This window comes from Triticum dicoccoides, chromosome 6B, assembly GCF_002162155.2.
Source record: "Triticum dicoccoides isolate Atlit2015 ecotype Zavitan chromosome 6B, WEW_v2.0, whole genome shotgun sequence".
Classification (NCBI taxonomy): Eukaryota; Viridiplantae; Streptophyta; class Magnoliopsida; order Poales; family Poaceae; genus Triticum; species Triticum dicoccoides.
In genome coordinates, this window is record NC_041391.1 from 29,489,371 (window position 1) to 29,512,285 (window position 22,915).

The window sequence follows — 22,915 nt, forward strand, 5'->3', positions numbered from 1 at the left end:
CAGAAAGAGAAAGGGGGCCTGGAGTGAAAGACCTGCATAAACAAAATATTAGGAGGTAATAGCACCGGCTGTCCTGGAACTTGTCCAGGATGTGATGATCTAGTCCAAAACTTGCAAAAGCAAACTATTGCATCCCACAACTTGCACCCAATGTGCAGATTTAGTCCTAGCCAATCAAACGACGACAAGTGGAGCCAAGTTAGCATTCTCCAAAAAAAAAAGATGGCACTGTCATGCAAAGACATTGACACACTTTTGCTACATAATAATCAATACCTTTCAGTTGATTGCAGTCAAATTTGATTTACAAAGGCACGACCATACGCTACTGATTAACCCAACGCCACAGGGTCGCCCTGTTGGGCGGTTTCTTCTTTCTTGTATACCATTGTACTCCGTATGTACACCATATATGAGGTCTAGCTAGGAATCTCGCTGGAGCGTCTGCTACTGCTCCCATGTAGGAGTACTGTACTTCAGTGCAGCGGATCAGGCGCTGTGCCCTCGAACCAATGGGCTCCACTTCCCCATGTCGTAGCCGTCGCAAGCGCTGATGCTCGCCTCCTTCATCTCGGCCTCGGAGACGCCATTGTTGCACATGTTTGCGAACGCCCTCGTGTGCTTCATGCCGTACTGAGTCAGTGATCCGCACTGGGACTCGAACACTCGCACCTGGTAGTTGGCAACAAGTACAGCAGAGTAAGTTGGAACCGGAAAACAGAAAGAGTGCAGGGTGTTGCAGAGTAAGAAACTGTTACACTCACCATCGTCTTCAGACAATCCCAATCGTCGACCAATGGCTGGCCAGAGCCTCTAGCAGCCTCGAGCACCGAAGGCCCCTTGTCGAATCCAAAGACAAGCTTCCCAATGAAATCGATACTGGTGTTCAGATGCTTCCTGTGTAGCACGGTTTCTTTGACCTCCCTGAGAGCCCTCTGCTTCTCTTCCGATCCCCCATTCAACTTTTCATACTGAAAGCGAGAAGATACATTAGCAGACAAATTAGTCAAAACAAAACACATGAAACTTAGTAACAGAGAGGATGAACTAGACAAGATATACGAAGTGGGATTTTTGTTACCTTCTTCCACATGACAAGAATATCGGCATCTCTTTGAGTGGTTGCACCCTTGAGGCTGGGCATAGGCAGCGGCCTGTTTCTGTTGTTTGACTTTGCAGGATCGAAACCTTGGTAGAGAAAAAGCATGTCCTCCTTGAAAGTCTTGTCGCCATACTCCATGACATGAGAACCTTTAATGGACTCATTTCGGGGTGCCGTTCTCGCTTTAACCACCTCATACCGCTGCTTGATGGTTTCGTCCTTTAGATTTTGAGTTTCACTGAAAATGAAGCAGGATCGAAAGGTTCAGAATAGCAAGCAAGCGTCATGGTTGTAGATAACTGATACAAACTTGTACATTGTACTACATACTCCCTCCGTCCGAAAATACTTGTCATCAAAATGGACAAAAAAGGATGTATCTAGAACTAAAATACATCTAGATACATCTCCTTTTATTCATTTTGATGACAAGTATTTTCGGACGGAGGGAGTATATTACAGCTAGCTGATGCTTATTACCTGTCTTCCATCCAAGAAACACTGTATAAGTCACCTAAACAGGTACTCCCTCCGTCCGGAAATATTTGTCCTAAAAATGGATAAAATGAATGTATCTATAATTAACATAAGTCTAGATACAATCATTTCGAGGACAAGTATTTCCGGACGGAGGGAGTAACATATTCAGGAGGAGGTGGTGTTCCATCCTCAGGGCAGCATGCTGCCCAGCTACTTTCGTTGGCATTTGCTGCTGTTGTAACATAAATATTATGATCTTGTGGCATTAAACCCTCAAAGATGCTGCACTTTCACACGCTTCAACATATATGATCTGCCAAAATGGTAGTAGCTCTCGTTAGAGATGGCGCTCAAAGCATACATGCCGTTTCAGATTAAAAATATATGTATGAGTTTTAAGGGAAAAAGAAAAGAAAGGACGCATACCATTTTCGAATAGCTTTTGGAAGCATGCTTTTGCCATAACACTTTGATGAAGTCGTCAGCATAAACATCTGGTGAGTTGGGCATACCTACAAGCTTGATAAAGTTAGCTAAGTTATAGTGCAAAACATGTCAGCTGAACTGCAAGGTCGTTTATGTGGGATTATGAATGTACCAAGTGAACCAGGAGACCCATGATCCGAGTAGAAGATGAAGATGTGATCCTCTGGTTTGCTGTTTATCACCTTCCTACTCCCTCCGGTAACTGCAGTTTTGTTCCCCAAGAGAATCGCATAGAAGTTTTTAGCAGTGACCTGGTCACCAGTGTAGTCCCGTAAAAAAGTTGATCATCAGTCATTCTTAGTAATTTAGGAGTACAACGCCATGCATTCTTTACATCAAACAACACTCTTGTTTGAACTAAAGGGAACTAATGATACCTTGGGAACACCATGGTAAACATCTTTGCCTTTAGGATGGTTGATGACGACTCCACGCCTTGGGTTGTCAGGGCTGTTGGCGACATCATCGTACATAAACACCACAATGTTCTCATCCTTGGGGCCTCCCTTCTTCAGGATCTGGTACGCGTGGCACACATCGGCCTGCACGTCGTACGTGCATCAACAAGAGCAAGCACTCACAGAATTTTGACAGGCTGCCAAAATTTTCATATAGTGAACAAATGATATACGAGCTCATTGAGGACTCTCGTCTCACCTGGTGCCGGTAATTCTCGTAGCCGGAGGAGCCGGCAGCAAGCACGGCCCCACTTCGTCACCCCTTCCGCCGCCGCCGACGCGGCAGGGCCAGGCTCCAACGGCGGAGCCAGGATCGGCCAACGCCCTAGGCCAGCCTTGTGCTACAGTGCCACAGTATGCTACAGGCATGAAGGATTTCTCGGCCACACCCCAGGCTGCCTAGGGCCTGACACCGCCTCTGAATATCTCAGTCAGCACTCAGCAGACCCTTTGACAAATGACTGGTCTGTAGAGTTTGGAAATGTTAGAATCAGTATCAATTAGATGTACTCCCTCCGTCCGGAAATACTCGTCGGAGAAATGGATGCATCTAGACATATTTTAGTTCTAGATACATCCATTTTATCAATTTCTCCTACGAGTACTTTCGGACGGAGGGAGTATCAGCAGCAGCTCAGCTGGCACCCCTAAATTAGTGCATGCGTGCATCGAGCATCCCGAGGTAGAAATTGTGCACCCCTAATTGTACCTTAACAAACTAAAAGGCCATTGGTCATATGTGCTAAGTCAAACTACACTGGATTGGTGAAGCCCTAAAACCAAACATGTTCACTACACCAGTTTCAAGACATGAAAAGCTGAGATATATTTTTCTGAAAGGGCTCACCTCATAGGGCAGAGGGACAGGATCTGTAAAAAAAGCATTCTCTGCAACAAAAGGAAGCCCAAGAAGAATGTATGTGCAACCAAAACACACCAAGTATGTAAACTAACAGGCCAATTCTTTTTTAGTGTTCTATTTTTTTTTGCGACTGAAATTCTTTTCTAGTGTTCAGCCAGACCATTCGTATAAAATAATCTACTGACGCTACCAGTAATTTCAACCAGGAGCCAATGTATATAAATTCCATTTTGTGTTTCTAAGAACAATAGTCAGTCCAGTGGAAACCTGATAAAGCACAACTCACCTCAAGTGCAGTATACCTGTGCGTATTTGAGCTGATACATCCATCGAAAAGCACACCTCTTCAGTCAAGTGTGATAAAAAAAAGACTGACCGTAGAACTCTTTGTCAAACATGGGATATTGTTTTGTTAGACCATGATTTGGAAAAATATAATTAGATAAGACCATTCAGGCATGCCATTCAGGCCGGCAAGGAGTTCGGCTTCTTACAGGTACAGGCACACACTTTGTTTTGTTAGACACCGCTCCGGCTCACCCACCGCTAAGGAGGGTGACCAAGATGAATTCTTCAAGATCCACTACTATCTATATTTCTACGAGTTTGGGTTGTCTGTTGCCTCCCCTCCTAAGCTATAATTTCCTCTACTTCCCATCTTATTTCTCCTTCAGTTTTGATTGCCTAGGCTCTGCCTTTGCTAAGACCTGCAATCGCTTATTAAATTTGCCTGGCCACATTCTATCGTATTTTCCACTTTGTTATTTCATAGTCAGTCTTGCAAAAGTAATATATAAATGGAAGGAGCTGAAGATACACTATTAACTGCAACAGAATAAAACTAAAGCAGAACTATCTGTAAGACATACACTGATGACACCAGACCATAATTAAGTCTCCTTTTGTAAGCAGTATAGAAAAGGAACTGAATTTATGTCAGATAGTGAATGTGGATGCTAATTAAAATCGTCGTAGATGAAAGTTAGAAACTATATACACATAAACTGTTGTGGCACAGTACAATGCTGGTTTCTGAAAGGGCTCACCTCACAGCAACCAGACAGAATGGACAGGTCTGCAACGAAAGCACAAAGATGACAACTCGTGGACCCCTTGTTTTCTCCAAAGACTACTTGCTGTATACAGAACTTAGTGTCTACTATTTATTGGACAATAGTACCTTATAGCAAAAGAAAATGCTAAGTTTGAAATCATAGCTTTGGTATAATCACCCCAATAGACTGTATGCCGAGTAACTGTGATGAGGGAATGCACTGCATAGAGAAGCAGATCTCAGCAGATAAACAAAAAAAATATTGCAGTGTTACACAGAAAGAGAAGGCAGTCACATCTGGAATAATAGATAATACAATGTATAATGCAGATCTCTGTGTGATATAGGCCATAAATATAAGAATACCAGTAAAGTGTTCTTGTGAGGCTAGAGTGTGAAACAGGGCCTTGCAGACAAGAGTTGATCCCTGGCTATTGTTGGCACTATTTGATAACATAAAGTCAGTAATGAAAATACTACTTGGAGGTACAGGGTACACTGAGACAGTTTATACCTGGAAAATTGTCCAGCAGGTGTGCGCAGAGGCATGGATTCGACAGCTCCACCAGCTGAATCGTAATCAGGCAGCAAAGAGTATTGACCTTACATAATATCACTATAAGCATATTAGTGGATGGAACAAAAAGAAAACTGACGCTATTATCTGTTTTTCCTTTCATCTTCCATTAAATGTGGTAACTATCTCATACTGAAGTACTAACTACCTCTGTTCCAGAATTAGTTACCTGGGTTTCAAACTTACTACAAAAAAACCAGTTTGGTCAACTTAATTATTCTTAGGCACGTGGAATTGAAGTATACCATTCAAGGCAAGCATAAGAAAATAGCTGCGATTCTCTGAATACAACCACTCAGTCACAGGATGGAAGAATCATGTTTTTCCTATAGTATTTGTCCTTGTGTGGCAGTACATCAGTTGCATCAATGAAAAGTAGATTCATATATACCAGAGGGACATTACGCTGAGTGGAGAACTGGCATTACTCCCACTTCAGTAAAATGCATTATGATCTACTTCAGTGGCAGCACCATGAGGACCAAGGATGTAAATTAATGGATAAATTGGACATACATACATAAACTTCAGTAAATATAGATAAGAATATTTTATATAACTACCTGGCTGTCGAGCATGCCCATGTTGAGAAGCTTAGTGACATTTTCTTTTATTCCACATTAACATGTCAACTGATCTCAGAATGCAGTCTTCCCCTGATACATTAACATGCTCGACCAGACAGAACTGGCCCCACGAACCATATATGTTGACCAAGCAGAAGGAATATAAGATATGTGTAAATAGAGTAAGGAATGCTCTCTATCTGCATCAAGTGACCTTCCATGCATAAATATTCCTGATTTGCTATACCCCTTTTTCTTCCTGTGAGGAGTATTGAAAGATTGGCATTTGTGGTTGCGACGGTTAAATAGTCTGGAGATACTCCTCAGAAATAGACCAGGTGCAGGTGAATAAGTTCTGTCAATATGTCCAGCAGAAACTTTAAATCAGACTAATTAGGTTCATTTTTCTTTTATTTCAGAGATAGTTAGCCAGAATTTCTGAGTAAAACATAAGCCTAATCTCAGTGAAAAATAACAAGCTATCTTAACCTCCAATTTTGATCAAGTAAACCCCGTTTACAGAAAGTTTATCAACCTGAACAGTAGAGTGACCTTTCCCTAGTGGCGATATGCTTAGATATATCCCTCCTATTTGAACAAAATATCCAACACATTCGTCTCCACATAAATATAAAGCACTGACCAACACAAGCATGTACAGCTTGCCTAAGTGTTTCATTTTTTCCCCTCTTGCGTCCCTTAAGTTCTTCTCTGTTTTGATCATGAAGTTCAGGAAAAAGCAAGTTAACTAAACCCAGTCCAAGTCACTGAGCAGAACAAAATAGCAACAGCAGCCCAGATCTGCTGACGCTCTGCAGAAGCAACAGAACAGAGGCGCACTACATCCGATGGCTGATGTGCACTTCATCACCCAGGGCCAGGTATAATCTTTAGTAATTCATGAATTGATATTTTGTTTTTACTGAATATATACTATTTCTCATTTATCTTCTTTTTCAGATCGATATGGTTGTGATCTTTCATGTGTTTCAACAGGAAAAATACTTGTATATAGTGCCATGGTAACAGTAGCACAGTTAGTTATCCCTGCTGCTCATTAAACACAATCAGAACAGATACATACATCACTAAACACGAAGGATTACAAGTGCCCAGGGCACTTACTCGTGGACATGTTGCGATACTAATTTGGTTGCAAGACAAGTACTAGTCGAGCAACTCTGAAATCTTAGTCCTTGCTAAACAAAACAATTCGCAACTTTTTATGTTAGGATGGACAACAGATCGAAGGTCTCAGTGTCGTTTCAAGGCAGAAAACTGGGATGAATTTTGTTGCAAACTATATTCTTAAATCTACGATTTCACTGAATTGTAGACAGATATGAAGAAAAAAATGTTTGCCCTCAGTGCAAGCAGTACGTTGTAGTGGGAAAATCTCATAGCCTTTTCTTCTTCATATGTCCACAAGAACAAGTGTTAGTTCAAACTTCATTGGATTTGCTTGTTATACATGGCACCTCAATTGGTTTATTCTGACAATTAATGAGGGGTGCAAATGATAAGACTGATTCATATGTAGAAATTTGAAAATTTCCAAACTAAAGAAAGGTCAACTGTGGTATTTAGGAATGAATAAGGTGGAAGAAAACAAAAGGTTAAAAAAGAACCGACATCAATTAGAAATATATATCTAAGCATAATGTAAATACTTAACATTGAACTACAAACTTTAGTACTAACTGTCATAATATTTGTAAGAATAATCCAAATACTAAACATTGAACCACAAACTTAGTACTAACTGAAATATGATCCAACTGAAAATACAATGAAATCAAAAGGGAACATATTTTGAAGGATCTTCTCTAAGGAATGACAACAACAGCCTATCAGGGTTCAGAAATCAATTTATTACTAGTTACATTAAGAGTTAGCAATGAGCAAACTGGCAAGTAGCAAACACACTAGAAAAGATAGTCAACATCCAGTTAGGCCTAAACACCCATACACAGGTTACGGATTTTCATAGCCTGTTCCTGGTCCATCTAAATATGAAATTAGTTGGCGCTTCCCCTTTGCAAGCTGTTGCATAGTCTTCAGCGAGGTGCGGTGCAGCTTCCTTGTGAGGGGATATGTACTTGTCCACAAATACCTTCTCAGTGATCTTGACCGCAGTAAAGAAGCTCGGGTCACGATGTAGCAGTCCATTTTCCTCGAGAAACTTTATAACATAGTACCGGGGTCTGAGCCGGCCCTCCAAGCTAAGACTGAGAACTACCGGTTGATGAGCAATGGACACGGGTTCAAATCCCACCTCAGAGACCAGGAACTCAGACCTGCACTTCAGAGATTCCTTTGACTTCCTCAACACACTCGGATACTTGCGCACAGCAACGCAAGCTTCGGCATCAGACCACCTGAACGTATTCTTCAAGTAGTCCACTTTGGCGGCAATCTTCTCCTCGCTGAGAAACGCGACAGCCTGCAGCGCTTGCCTGAGCATCCCAGAGCCACGGGGCACACCTAATCTTTCAGCACATGCGACCATCGCCCCGACGTGCTCCGGATTAGTGGTGAGCAACCTCGGCACACGGATACACAGCTTGGCAATATCACAATCACCTAGCCCGCACTCCCTCGGGAACGCGACATTGGGTTTGACCACCTTGTCAAGGTCAATTGAGAGAAGGTTGGATTCGCGCTTGAGCAGCCGGAGTAAGTTGTCGAATGAGCCGAAGAGGGGCAGGTAGTAGTGCAGCCTGGAGACTATGGCTCTACGGCGGAAGCCGCCGGGGGTGAGCAAGACGAGGCGGGCGATGTCAGAACGCGACAGGCCGAGGCCGGTGAGCCCATCGACCACCGGAGCCAGGGTTTTGTCCACTTTGGCGCATAGGAGCTGCGGGTCCTTGGCGACAACCGGGGCGACGTCGGCGCCGGAGAGGCCGACGCCGGCGAGGAAGGCAAGGACGGCGTCGGGGTTGGCGGGGGACTTGAGGTGGGAGAGCTTCGTGGAGGCCTTGAGGGCTTGGGGCCGGGTGAGCCCGCAGGTGTCGACGAGGTAGTCCTCGACGGCGAATCCACCGGGGTTCGGGGAAATGGGGCCGGCGGCTGCCGATGCGGAGAGGAGCCGGTGGAGAGGGGAGATGGCCGGGCCAGAGGTGGAGGAGAAAGAGAGGAGATGGGCAACGATGCGCCCTCGGAGGCGGAGCATGGCGCAGGCGGCCGGCGGCGGCGGCGGCGGCGATGATGGCGGCGGCGGCGGCGGCGATGATGGCGGCGGTGGTCTAGTTGTGTGTGGGGAAGGAAAGAAATGGGGGCCGGTGAGAATGGGCTGCAATTTTCGGTTGTTGTCGTTCGATCGGTTCAGCAGTGGGCTCTAATTGGACCCGGTTTTTCATCCTATAGGCTTACCTCTTCCAATTTTAATCGTTAGACATTGGATATTTAGGTTGGGTATTTTATAGGTTGTCTATTTATTTCATGATTTCCTCCTCTTTTTTTCTTGTTTGTCATTTTTTATTTCCCCTATTTTTTCACGCAAATTTCCCTTTTTCTATTTTTGGGTTGTATAATTTGTAATATGTTTTTCATAGTTTATATGTTAACTTGTTACAAATTAAACTTGATGCTACCTATAAAAACTACTCCCTTCGTCCCAAAATTCTTGTCTTAGATTTTTCTAAATACGAATGATCAAGTCATGTTTTAGTATTAGGTACATCCGTAGCTAGACAAATCTAAGACAAGAATTTTAGGATGGAGGGAGTACTTGTTTAACCACAAAGCTATGAGAAAGGTTCTTGCAGTTGAGGCAAAATGCTCGGTGAGAGGTACAGGATCGATGATTGCATCAATTCGAGTCCTGGCGTTGTGGTTATGGATTCCCGGATGTCGGCAATCTACAATAAGGCAACGTGTCTTGCAGGTATTGATGGCCCAAGGGAAGAGCTTGTAAGTTTGTTGATGGATTCCCAAAAGAAACTCAAAATTGTTTCCATCGTAGGGTTTGGAGGGTTGGGTAAAACTACTCTAACCAAACAAGTGTATGATGACATTCGAGTGCAGTTTAATTGCAATCTGAGTTGACCAATCTGAAGGTGTGATGTTTAACACGCGTCACGGCTACCATTGGATGGTTGAGAAGTCAATGCTTTGGTCTCCTCCATTGGAACGCTCCAAGACCTCAAACACCTCTGCCTCGATTGCCATCGTGAATGTTATGGCAATGCTAGGCAGCTGGAGTCATTGCCTAATCCACCGCCGCATCTCGAGGTACTCAATCTAGCAAAAATGGAAATAGAGTTCCCAAATGGATTGGTGAGCTATGTTGCCTCCTGGTCCTCGATCTATGAGAGCCCCAGCCACTTGCAATTATCTCTATATCTAGCCTATTAGTTAGCCAAGAAGGAAGATCATTGAATGGGGATCATAGAAAAAATCTATTGGTGCCAAGTCTGCCCCAATATCCGCCTTGGAAGAGGTGAGGGCCATACTAAACCTTAGCTACATGCATCTTCTTGTTCATCTTCGGCCATGTTTTTGAAGGAAATATGCCCTAGAGGCAATAATAAAGTTATTATTTATTTCCTTATATCATGATAAATGTTTATTATTCATGCTAGAATTGTATTAACCGGAAACATAATTCATGTGTGAATACATAGACAAACATAGTGTCACTAGTATGCCTCTACTTGACTAGCTCGTGAATCAAAGATGGTTAAGTTTCCTAGCCATGGACAAAAGAGTTGTCATTTGATTAACGGGATCACATCATTAGGAGAATGATGTGATTGACATGACCCATTCCGTTAGCCTAGCACTTGATCGTTTAGTATATTGCTATTGCTTTCTTCATGACTTATACATGTTCCTATAACTATGAGATTATGCAACTCCCGTTTACCGGAGGAACACTTTGGGTGCTACCAAATGTCACAACGTAACTGGGTGATTATAAAGGAGTACTACAGGTGTCTCCAAAGATACATGTTGGGTTGGCGTATTTCGAGATTAGGTTTTATCACTCCGATTGTCAGAGAGGTATCTCTGGGCCCTCTCGGTAATGCACATCACTTAAGCCTTGCAAGCATTATAACTAATGAGTTAGTTGCGGGATGATGTATTACGGAACGAGTAAAGAGACATGCCGGTAATGAGATTGAACTAGGTATTGAGATACCGACGATCGAATCTTGGGCAAGTAACATACCGATGACAAAGGGAACAACGTATGTTGTTATGCGGTTTGACCGATAAAGATCTTCGTAGAATATGTAGGAACCAATATGGGCATCCAGGTTCCGCTATTGGTTATTGACCGAGAATAGATCTAGGTCATGTCTACATAGTTCTTGAACCCGTAGGGTCCGCACGCTTAACGTTACGATGACAGTTTTATTATGAGTTTATCAGTTTTGATGTACCGAAGTTTGTTCGGAGTCCCGGATGTGATCATGGACATGACGAGGAGTCTCGAAATGGTCGAGACATAAAGATTGATATATTGGACGACTATATTCGAACACCGGAAGTGTTCCGGACGTTTTCGGAGAAAACCGGAGTGCCAGAGGGTTACCGGAACCCCCCCCCCCCCGGGAGAGATAATGGGCCACATGGGCCTTGGTGGAAAGAGAGAGGGGCGGCCAGGGTGGGCCGTGCGCCGCCTCTCCCTCTGGTCCGAATTGGACTAGGAGGGGGGCGGCGCCCCCTTCTTTCCTTCCCCCTCTCCCCCTTCCTTCCCCCTCCTAGTAGGAGTAGGAAAGGGGGAGTCCTACTCCTACTAGGAGGAGGACTCCTCCTCCTTGGTGCGCCCACAAGGGCCGGCCGGCCTCCCCCCTCCCTCCTTTATATACGGGGGCAGGGGGGCACCCCATGACACAAGTTGATCTACAAATCGTTCCTTAGCCGTGTGTGCCCCCCTCCACCATATTCCACCTCGGTCATATCGTCGCGGAGTTTAGGCGAAGCCCTGTGCCGGTAGAACATCATCATCGTCACCACGCCGTCGTGCTGACGGAACTCATCCCCGAAGCTTTGCTGGATCGGAGCCCGGGGATTGTCATCTAGCTGAACGTGTGCTGAACTCGGAGGTGCCGTACGTTCGGTACTTGGATCGGTCGGATCGTGAAGACGTACGACTACATCAACCGTGTTGTCATAACGCTTCCGCTTACGGTCTACGAGGGTACGTGGACAACACTCTCCCCTCTCGTTGCCATGCATCACCATGATCTTGCGTGTGGGTAGGAAATATTTTGAAATTACTACGTTCCCCAATAGTGGCATCCGAGCCTAGGTTTTATGCGTTGATGTTATATGCACGAGTAGAACACAAGTGAGTTGTGGGCGATACAAGTCATACTGCTTACCAGCATGTCATACTTTGGTTCGGCGGTATTGTGAGATGAAACGGTCCGGACCGACATTATGCGTACGCTTACGCGAGACTAGTTTCACCGTTATGAGTACTTGTGCTTAAAGGTGGTTGGCGGGTGTCTGTCTCTCTCACTTTAGCTGAATCGAGTGTGGCTACGCCCGGTCCTTGCGAAGGTTAAAACAGCACTAACTTGACGAACTATCGTTGTGGTTTTGATGCGTAGGTAAGAACGGTTCTTGCTAAGCCCGTAGCAGCCACGTAAAATTTGCAACAACAAAGTAGAGGACGTCTAACTTGTTTTTGCAGGGCATGTTGTGATGTGATATGGTCAAGACGTGATGCTATATTTTATTGTATGAGATGATCATGTTTTGTAACCGAAGTTATCGGCAACTGGCAGGAGCCATATGGTTGTCGCTTTATTGTATGAAATGCAAACGCCCTGTAATTGCTTTACTTTATCACTAAGCGGTAGCGATAGTCGTAGAAGTAATAGATGGCGTAACGACAACGCTGCTACGATGGAGATCAAGGTTTCGCGGCGGTGACGGTGGTGATCACGACGGTGCTTCGAAGATGGAGATCACAAGCACAAGATGATGATGGCCATATCATATCACTTATATTGATTGCATGTGATGTTTATCCTTTATGCATCTTATCTTGCTTTGATTGACGGTAGCATTTTAAGATGATCTCTCACTAATTATCAAGAAGTGTTCTCCCTGAGTATGCACCGTTGCGAAAGTTCTTCATGCTGAGACACCACGTGATGATCGGGTGTCATAGGCTCTACGTTCAAATACAACGGGTGCAAAACAGTTGCACACGCGGAATACTCGGGTTAAACTTGACGAGCCTAGCATATACAGATATGGCCTCGGAGCACGGAGACCGAAAGGTCGAGCGTGAATCATATAGTAGATATGATCAACATAATGATGTTCACCATTGAAACTACTCCATCTCACGTGATGATCGGACATGGTTTAGTTGATTTGGATCACGTGATCACTTAGATGACTAGAGAGATGTCTGTCTAAGTGGGAGTTCTTAAGTAATATGATTAATTGAACTTAAATTTATCATGAACTTAGTTCCTGGTAGTATTTTGCAAATTATGTTGTAGATCAATAGCTCGCGTTGTTGCTTCCCTATGTTTTTTGCTTCCCTATGTTTTCATATGTGTTCCTAGAGAAAAACTAAGTTGAAAGATGTTAGTAGCAATGATGCGGACTTGGTCCGTGATCTGAGGTTTATCCTCATTGCTGCACAGAAGAATTATGTCCTTGATGCACCGCTAGGTGGCAGACCTATTGCAGGAGCAGATGCAGACGTTATGAACGTTTGGCTAGCTCAATATGATGACTACATGATAGTTTTGTGCACCATGCTTTATGGCTTAGAATCGGGACTTCAAAGATGTTTTGAACGTCATGGACCATATGAGATGTTCCAGAAGTTGAAGTTAATATTTCAAGAAAATACCCGAGTTGAGAGATATGAAGTCTCTAACAAGTTCTATAGCTAAAAGATGGAGGAGAATCGCTCAACTAGTGAGCATGTGCTCAGATTGTCTGGGTACTACAGTCGCTTGAATCAAGTGGGAGTTAATCTTCCAGATAAGATAGTGATTGACAGAATTCTCCAGTCACCATCACCAAGTTAGTAGAACTTCATGATGAACTATAATGCAAGGGATAAAAAAAATGATTCCCGAGCTCTTCGTGATGCTAAAATCAACGAAGATAGAAATCAAGAAAAGAGCATCAAGTGTTGATGATTAACAAGATCACTAGTTTTAAGAAAAAGGGCAAACGGAAAGAAAGGGGAACTTCAAGTAGAATGGCAAGCAAGTTGTCACTCCCGCGAAGAAGTCCAAAGCTGGAACACAGCCTGAAACTGAGTGATTATACTGCAAAGGAAATGATCACTAGAAGCGGAAATGCCCTGAATATTTGGTGGATAAGAAGGATGGCAAAGTGAACAAGGGTATATTTGATATACAGGTTAATGATGTGTACCTTACTAGTGTTTATAGTAGCCCCTGAGTATTTGATACTTGTTCGGTTGCTAAAAATTAGTAACTCAAAATAGGAGTTACAGAATAAACAGAGACTAGTTGAGGGTGAAGTGACGATGTGTGTTGGAAGTGGTTCCAAGATTGATATGATCATCATCGCACACTCCCTGTACTTTCGGGATTAGTGTTAAACCTAAATAAATGTTATTTGGCATTTGCGTTGAGCATGAATATGATTTGATCATGTTTATTGCGATACGGTTATTCATTTAAAGTCAAAGAATAATTGTTGTTCTGTTTACATGAATAAAAACTTCAATGGTCATACACCCAATGAAAATAGTTTGTTGGATCTCGATCGTAGTGATACACATATTCATAATATTGATGCCAAAAATGCAAAGTTAATAATGATAGTGTGTGGCACTGCCGTTTGGGTCATATCGGTGTAAAGCGCATGAAGAAACTCCATAAAGATGGATTTTCGGAATCACTTGGTTATGAATCATTTGATGCTTGCGAACCGTGCCTTTTGGGCAAGATGACTAAAACTCCGTTCTCCGGAATAATGGAACGAGCTACTGACTTATTGGAAATAATACATACCGATGTATGTGATCCGATGAGTGTTAAGGCTCATGGCAAGTATCGTTATTTTCTAACCTTCACAGATGATTTGAGCAGATATGGGTATATCTACTTGATGAAACATAAGCCTAAAATAGTTGAAAAGTTCAAAGAATTTCAGAGTGAAGTGGAAAAATCATCGTAACAAGAAAAATAAAGTTTCTATGATCTGATCATAAAGACGAATATTTGAGTTATGAGTTTGGTCTTCATTTGAAACAATGTGAAATAGTTTCGCAACTCATGCCATCTGGAACACCACAATGTAATGGTGTGTCCAAACGTCGTAATCGTACTTTACTAGATATTGTGCGATCTATGATGTCTCTTATCGGTTTACCACTATTGTTTTGGGGTTATGCATTAGAGACAGCTGCATTCACGTTTAATAGGGCACCATCTAAATCCATTGAGACGACACCGTATGAACTATGGTTTAGCACTAAACCTAAGCTGTCGTTTCTTAAAGCTTGGAGTTGCGATGCTTATATGAAAAATGTTCTAACCTGATAAGCTCGAACCCAAATTGGAGAAGTGCGTCTTCATAGAATACCCAAAGGTAACTATTGGGTACACCTCCTATCACAGATCCGAAGGCAAGTTATTCGTTGCTAAGATGGATCCTTTCTAGAGAAGAAGTTTCTCTCGAAAGAAGTGAGTGGGAGGAAAGTAGAACTTGATGAGGTAATTGTACCTTCTCCCTTATTGGAAAGTAGTTCATCACAGAAATTAGTTCTAGTGATTCCTACACCAATTAGTGAGGAAGTTAATGAAGATGATCATGAAACTTCAGATCAAGTTGCTACCAAACCTCGTAGGTTTTCCAGAGTAAGATCCGTACCAGAGTGGTACGGTAATCATGTTCTGGAAGTCATGTTACTAGATCATGATGAACCTACAAACTATGAGGAAGAGATGATGAGCCCAGATTCCATGAAATGGCTTGAGGCCATAAAATCTGAGATATGATCCATGTATGAGAACAAAGTATGGACTTTGATTGACTTGCTCGATGATCAGCAAGCCATGTTAAATAAATGGATCTTCAAGAGGAAGACGGACACTGATAGTAGTGTTACTATCTACTAAGCTCGACTTGTTGCGAAATGTTTTCAACAAGTTCAAGGTGTTGAATACGATGAGATTTTCTTACTCGTATCGAAGCTTAAGTCTGTCTGAATCATGTTAGCAATTGCCACATTTTATGAAATCTGGCAAATGGATGGAAAAACTGCATTCCTTAATGGATTTATTAAAGAAGAGTTGTATATGATGCAACCAGAAAGTTTTTGTCAATCCTAAAGATGCTAACAAAATGTGCAAGCTCCAACGATCCATCAATGGACTGGTGCAAGCATCTCGAAGTTGGAATATACGCTTTGATGAGTTGATCAAAGCATATGGTTTTATACAGACTTTTGGAAAGGCATGTATTTACAAGAAAGTGAGTGGGAGCTTTGTAGCATTTCTGATATTATATGTGCAAGACATATTGTTGATTGGAAATGATATAGAATTTCTGGATAGCATAAAAGGATACTTGAATAAAAAGTTTTTCAATGAAAGACCTCGGTGAAGCTGCTTGCATATTGAGCATCAAGATCTATTGAGATAGATCAAGACGCTTGATAAGTTTTTCAATAAGTACATACCTTGTCAAGATTTTGAAATAGTTCAAAATGGAACAGTCAAAGAAAGAGTTCTTGCCTGTGTTGCAAAGGTGTGAAATTGAGTAAGACTCAAGACCCGACCACGGCAGAAAATAGAAAGAGAATGAAAGTCATTCCCTATGCATTAGTCATAGGTTCTATAGAAGTATGCCATGCTATGGACCAGACCTATTGTATACTCTGTCCTGGTTTGGCAAGGGAGTACAATAATGATCTAGGAGTAGATCACTGGACATTGGTCAAAATTATCCTTAGTAGAATAAGGATATGTTTCTCGATTATGGAGGTGATAAAAGAGTTCGTCGTAAAGAGTTACATCGATGCAAGCTTTTACACCGATCCAGATGACTCTAAGTCTCAATCTGGATACATATTGAAAGTGGGAGCAATTAGCTAGAGTAGCTCCGTGCAAAGCATTGTAGACATAGAGTACTTGCAAAATACATACGACTCTGTAATATGACAGACCCGGAGACTAAACTTTTCTCACGAGCAAAACATGATCATACCTTAGTACTCTTTGGGTGTTAATCACATAGCGATGTGAACTATATTATTGACTCTAGTAAACCTTTTGGATGTTGGTCACATGACGATGTGAACTATGGGTGTTAATCATATACAGATATGAATATTGGTGTTAAATCACATGGCGATGTGAACTAGATTATTGACTCTAGTGCAAGTGGGAGACTGAAGGAAATATGCCCTAGAGGCAATAATAAAGTTATTATTTATTTCCTTATATCATGATAAATGTTTATTATTCATGCTAGAATTGTATTAACCGGAAATATAATACATGTGTGAATACATAGACAAACATAGTGTCACTAGTATGCCTCTACTTGACTAGCTCGTGAATCAAAGATGGTTAAGTTTCCTAGCCATGGACAAAAGAGTTGTCATTTGATTAACGGGATCACATCATTAGGAGAATGATGTGATTGACATGACCCATTCCGTTAGCCTAGCACTTGATCGTTTAGTATATTGCTATTGCTTTCTTCATGACTTATACATGTTCCTGTAACTATGAGATTATGCAACTCCCGTTTACCGGAGGAACACTTTGGGTGCTACCAAACGTCACAACGTAACTGGGTGATTATAAAGGAGTACTACAAGTGTCTCCAAAGGTACGTGTTGGGTTGGCGTATTTCGAGATTAGGTTTTGTCACTCCGATTGTCGGAGAGGTATCTCTGGGCCCTCTCGGTAATGCACATCACTTAAGCCTTGCAAACATTGTAACTAATGAGTTAGTTGCGGGATGATGTATTACGAAACGAGTAAAGAGACATGCCGGTAACGAGATTGAACTAGGTATTGAGATACCGACAATCGAATCTCGGGCAAGTAACATACCGATGACAAAGGGAACAACGTATGTTGTTATGCGGTTTGACCGATAAAGATCTTCGTAGAATATGTAGGAACCAATATGGGCATCCAGGTTCCGCTATTGGTTATTGACCGAGAATAGTTCTAGGTCATGTCTACATAGTTCTCAAACCCGTAGGGTCCGCACGCTTAACGTTACGATGACAGTTTTATTATGAGTTTATAAGTTTTGATGTACCGAAGTTTGTTCGGAGTCCCGGATGTGCTCATGGACATGACGAGGAGTGTCGAAATGGTCGAGACATAAAGATTGATATATTGGACGACTATATTCGGACACCGGAAGTGTTTCGGACGTTTTCGGAGAAAACCGGAGTGCCGGAGGGTTACCGGACCCCCCCCCCCCCGGGAGAGATAATGGGCCACATGGGCCTTGGTGGAAAGAGAGAGGGGCGGCCAGGGTGGGCCGCGCGCCCCCTCTCCCTCTGGTCCGAATTGGACTAGGAGGGGGGGCGGCGCCCCCCTCTTTCCTTCCCCCTCTCCCCCTTCCTTCCCCCTCCTAGTAGGAGTAGGAAAGGGGGGGTCCTACTCCTACTAGGAGGAGGACTCCTCCTCCTTGGCGCGCCCACAAGGGCCGGCCGGCCTCCCCCCTCCCTCCTTTATATACGGGGGCAGGGGCCACCCCATGACACAAGTTGATCTACGGATCGTTCCTTAGCCGTGTGCGGTGCCCCCCTCCACCATATTCCACCTCGTTCATATCGTCGCGGAGTTTAGGTGAAGCCCTGCGCCGGTAGATCGTCACCACGCCGTCGTGCTGACGGAACTCATCCCCGAAGCTTTGCTGGATCGGAGCCCGGGGATTGTCATCGAGCTGAACATGTGCTGAACTCGGAGGTGCCGTACGTTCGGTACTTGGATCGGTCGGATCGTGAAGACGTACGACTACATCAACCGCGTTGTCATAACGCTTCCGCTTACGGTCTACGAGGGTACGTGGACAACACTCTCCCCTCTCGTTGCTATGCATCACCATGATCTTGCGTGTGCGTAGGAAATATTTGAAATTACTACGTTCCCCAACAGTTTTTTGTACCTTGGCATATATCCAGAAGATCTTGAGGTCGAGAGGGATGACCTGGTTCGGCAATGGGTAGCCGAAGGCTTTGTTTTTAGTTTGTGTGGAGTAGATTTGGATGATGTTGCAAGAAGTTATTTCAATGATCTTATTAATAGTAGTCTAATTCAACAAGAAAGAACATTTGGTGGGGAGGTACTTTTTGCAGAGTACATGATATGATGTTTGATTTGATTCTAAGCAAGAGCACAAAATATAATTTTATCATTGTGGCATATAATGGTGAAGACATGGCAAGATTGCATAGTTGCGAGTACAACGTCTGTTGGTTATCCCTCCAACCAAGTGTTGGTGGTGCAACATCAAAGACCCTTCTACTAGATAAGTTCGATCATGTGCATTGTTCGGGGAGTCCATGTATATACCTCATCTGTCACAATTCAAGTACCTACTAGTGCTTTTGTTTGAATTTCCAGATCAATGGTATACGACAGTTGACCACTCTGCAAATTGGCCATTTGTTTCTTCAAAGGTGTTTGAAGGTTTTAGCCAGATTAACATGTGTAGCATTCCCTACGAAAATCCAAGCGCTTCTGCATTTGGAAACTCTGGAGTTGATTTGTCGATCCGTACAACGTTCCCCTTTAGATATAACAAGCTTGGCCAACCGGCTTCATCTAGAACTTCCAATTGGTACAATGATGCCTAAAGGGATCCAGAACATGAAATCACTCCGCACACTACATTATTGGGACATGCCAAAAAATTCAGTTGAGGATATCAACGGCCTTAGTGAGTTGACCAACCTGAAGGTGTTAACAGTTAGCACGCATCACGGCCACAGTTGGATAGTTGAAGTAGATGCTTTGGTCTCCTCCATTGGAAGGTTCAAAGACCTCAAACACCTCCACCTTAGTTGCCATCGTGAATGTTATGGCAATGCTAGGCAGCCGGAGTCATTGCCTATCCGCCGCCGCGTCTTGGGGTACTCAACGTAGTGAAATGGAAGTTCGATAGAGTTCCCAAATGGATTGGTGATCTATGTTGCCTCATATTGGTACAAGAAGCATAATCAAGTGACAACACTTTGTATATGATTTTGGTAAAAGTTGCATCACTAAGCGATCAATAAGTACCTACATCATGAAAGCAAAATCTATGGCTAAATAGTAATGTTTCCCCACGGCAACATTAGCTTAATAATTCTATTGTTCGGCGGTAAACCTTCCACGAGCAAAGGAGTATTTGTAGATTATTTCAAAAAATAGAGTACCTCCCATATTAAAAATATATTAAGAAAAGCATGAATCATTCACTCAATGGGCAAAGCAAACCTAACATCATCAGAACAAAGGTGGCATACATGCATCAGACCGATTCTGTTTAAATGTAATATCCCAAAGTTCTTGACATATAAGGGGAAATTCACACAATTCCGTTGATACAGTTCTGAGTGTGCTACCGAATAGTTCACATGCACGCGGTCACATCACTCGCCATGCACATATGACCGGCCAAACCGACCTATGAGTGGCCAAACCGGAAACAAACGGCACAACAAAAATCAGCTTGACCAAAACAACAAAAACAAATCCCAGGATAAATCGCCATGTCCCCCCAAGGAGCGTAACACTCCATTACCCAGAAGTACAAATAGCAAGCCCATAGAACTTGCTTGTAAATCAAGTTGAAAAAAATTGCTTGTAAATCCGAAAAATACATAAAAAAACAGAAAGAAAAAATAACCTTAAGAAATTAATTAGTTTAAGACAGTACATGTTGATGTATCCAATAAAATTTAACAATTAGTTTAGGACAGTACATGTTGGTGTATCCGTGTATGCATGTTTAGTTCAACTTTGGATTATGTTCAAATAATCAGATTTAGCACCGAACTGAATTAAAGTATGGTCGTTAAAGCATCAGAGTATAGGCTCTTTGTGACTGTTAATGAAGACTCTCCTCTGTTGTTAACTACAATATGATCATGCAATGTACAAACTCTGAACAGAAAAGCATCAAGCAAAGGTTCAAAGAGCAGCTAGCACAAAAGTTTGCGGACAGCAATAGGCGAGCAGCTACTGCTACCACCATTATGTTTTTGCAAGCAAGTGCATTTCAGTGCAGCACAACATCTCTGACTCTCAACTAATCAGGAACTAAACATTTTCTGCATGGGACTATGTGCACCGAGTACGGCAACGTGAAAGGACCGCGAAGAAGGATTCAACGGCGGAGCTACGTTATGGCCTGAAAATACATCTAGATACATCCCCTTTTATTCATTAGTACCCCTCTGTCTGAAAATACTTGTCATCAAAATAGACAAAAAAGGATGTATTTAGAACTAAAATACATCTAGATACATCCCCTTTTATTCATTTTTGATGACAAGTATTTCCGGACGGAGGGAGTACTACGTAGTACTGGCCCTTGCATTGCACTTTGGCTTAGAATTAGGCTCATATTCACGCTGCACCAACGAACAAGCTCTCTTGACGCACCAGCACCAACGTCCCATGAGAACGGACGGGGAGCTCCGAAGCTCCATGGCCACCTACGGCTCGTTGGCTCGTTGCATGCACGGACGCACCGCAGGAGATCCACGTCCTGCTGCCGCACCGGACGCCTCCCAGCAAGATCCGTGAGCAGCATCAGTCGCATCCCATCTTTGCCACAGCTGCTCTCGCCATCACCCTTCACCGCGGGAAACGGTGCATGGTTGTTGCAATGAGGAGGAGAAATCGGGCAGACATTGAGCCATTATATATGAACAATACGGCGGTGGATCGAACCAAAACGAACACGTAAACGACGTCTCTAGATGGAACGATGGAAGCGGCACATATCAGAAGCAGCAGCAGCCTCTAGATCGAAGGGAGGTTGGCTTTTCTACGGTAAGCGGCACAAAGAATGCTGACGCACGCCACCACACGTCAATCCTAAGGAAAAAGCCCAGAAAGAGAAGGAAGCCTGCTCCACCGAAAAAATCTCAGGCGACGAAGTCAACATACCATGCTGGTCCACAGGCAACTGAATTCGCTAAGCACACAATCCAATCAATACACACATTAAGAAAATTTTGAGCGACAAACTACAACCACCGCATAATTCTACACGGTCATATCCCAATTAAATACCACGATGTCATTTTCAGCCAGGTGGTTAAAAGTCGAAGCGAAAACGTCCTCGGATATAGGAGTTTGGTGATTTCTGTGTCGTCTCTCAGGAAGGGGAAAATGTGGGCGATGCGGATGGGCACTGGGCTGGGTTGTTTTGTTGGAATCTTTTGTGGTCAACTTTGGGCCTTGGAACAAATATAAGAGCGTTTATATCACTATTTTAGTGTTCTAAACGCTCTTATATTTCTTTACGAAGGGAGTGCCTTTTTGTTCTTTACCGAGTATGTATGAATGTTTGCATAAAAAAAAAGAGTATGGATGAATCTATTTGAATTAGAGAATGGCAACACAAATGACAAGGAAATTACGTCAAGCTGGTATTAGCGATTTAACTGGCCACACTCTGTTTTGTTTGGTTCATGTGTTGTTAAGATAAATGATTTTAGAAAGTCATGAACAGACACCATGGTTTTCTAAAAAAAAGATTTAAAAACGTCATGAATTTGCAAAAATAATAATCACCAACATGAAAAACAGTTTGTGAATTTAAAAAACTTCATGAATTTTGGAAAAGTTCACAAATATCAAAAAGTTTGCTAATCTAAAAAATGTTCACTAATTTAAAAAAACAAAATTTATAAAAATGTTCACAAATTTGGAAAACTTTCATGAATTTTTATAAATTATATAAATTTTAAAATGTTGATGGATTTAAGAATTATTCATGAATATAAAAAAAGCTCGCGGATTTGAAATTGATAACGAAAAATAAAAAATAACTCATGATTTTGAAACTGTTTGCAATTTCAAAAAATGTTGAGGAAATCGAAAAAAAACATGAAATATTTTAAAAAGGAAAAGAAGAAAAAATAACTGAAGGTAAATAAACAAAATCCAACAAAATCAAACAAAAAATGGTGAAAAAAGAAACCAACGAAAACCCAGCCCAAAAACCAGTGGGAGGAGAGATATTGGGCCACGACCCACTTAGATGTACTGTACCACAACTGGATCACTACACGATCCTCCTCCCCGTCTGGAGGTACTCGACCTGGCAATGTGGGAGTTCAGTATAGCCCCGAAATGGATTGGTGAACTACATTACCTACGGGTCCTCTCTCTTCAAGT

At 42.6% G+C, this 22,915-nt stretch overlaps 1 protein-coding gene and 2 pseudogenes across 2 annotated transcripts; 1 reads left to right on the forward strand and 2 right to left on the reverse strand.

Annotated features, from left to right (window-relative positions):
• Positions 1-261: 261 nt before the first annotated feature.
• LOC119325380 lies at positions 262-2,610 on the reverse strand (annotated as a pseudogene).
• A 132-nt stretch (positions 2,611-2,742) lies between these two features.
• LOC119325379 (transcription termination factor MTERF4, chloroplastic-like) lies at positions 2,743-8,849 on the reverse strand. Of its 2 annotated transcripts, XM_037599133.1 has the most exons (3): positions 4,957-8,849; positions 4,809-4,885; positions 2,743-4,662 (listed from the first exon to the last, which is right to left on the reverse strand). In XM_037599133.1, exon 1 carries the CDS (start codon positions 8,755-8,757, stop codon positions 7,570-7,572), a length of 1,188 nt encoding a protein of 395 aa, XP_037455030.1. In that variant the 5' UTR covers positions 8,758-8,849; the 3' UTR covers positions 2,743-4,662; positions 4,809-4,885; positions 4,957-7,569. The 2 variants fall into 2 exon arrangements, with proteins under 2 accessions (XP_037455030.1, XP_037455029.1); XM_037599132.1 differs by having other exon boundaries at positions 2,743-4,885.
• A 987-nt stretch (positions 8,850-9,836) lies between these two features.
• LOC119320630 lies at positions 9,837-19,663 on the forward strand (annotated as a pseudogene).
• Positions 19,664-22,915: the final 3,252 nt, after the last annotated feature.

Excerpts from the sequence above, each read along its gene's own strand:
- LOC119325379 (XM_037599133.1), bottom strand. The coding sequence starts at position 8,757 with ATGCTCCGCCTCCGAGGGCGCATCGTTGCCCATCTCCTCTCTTTCTCC.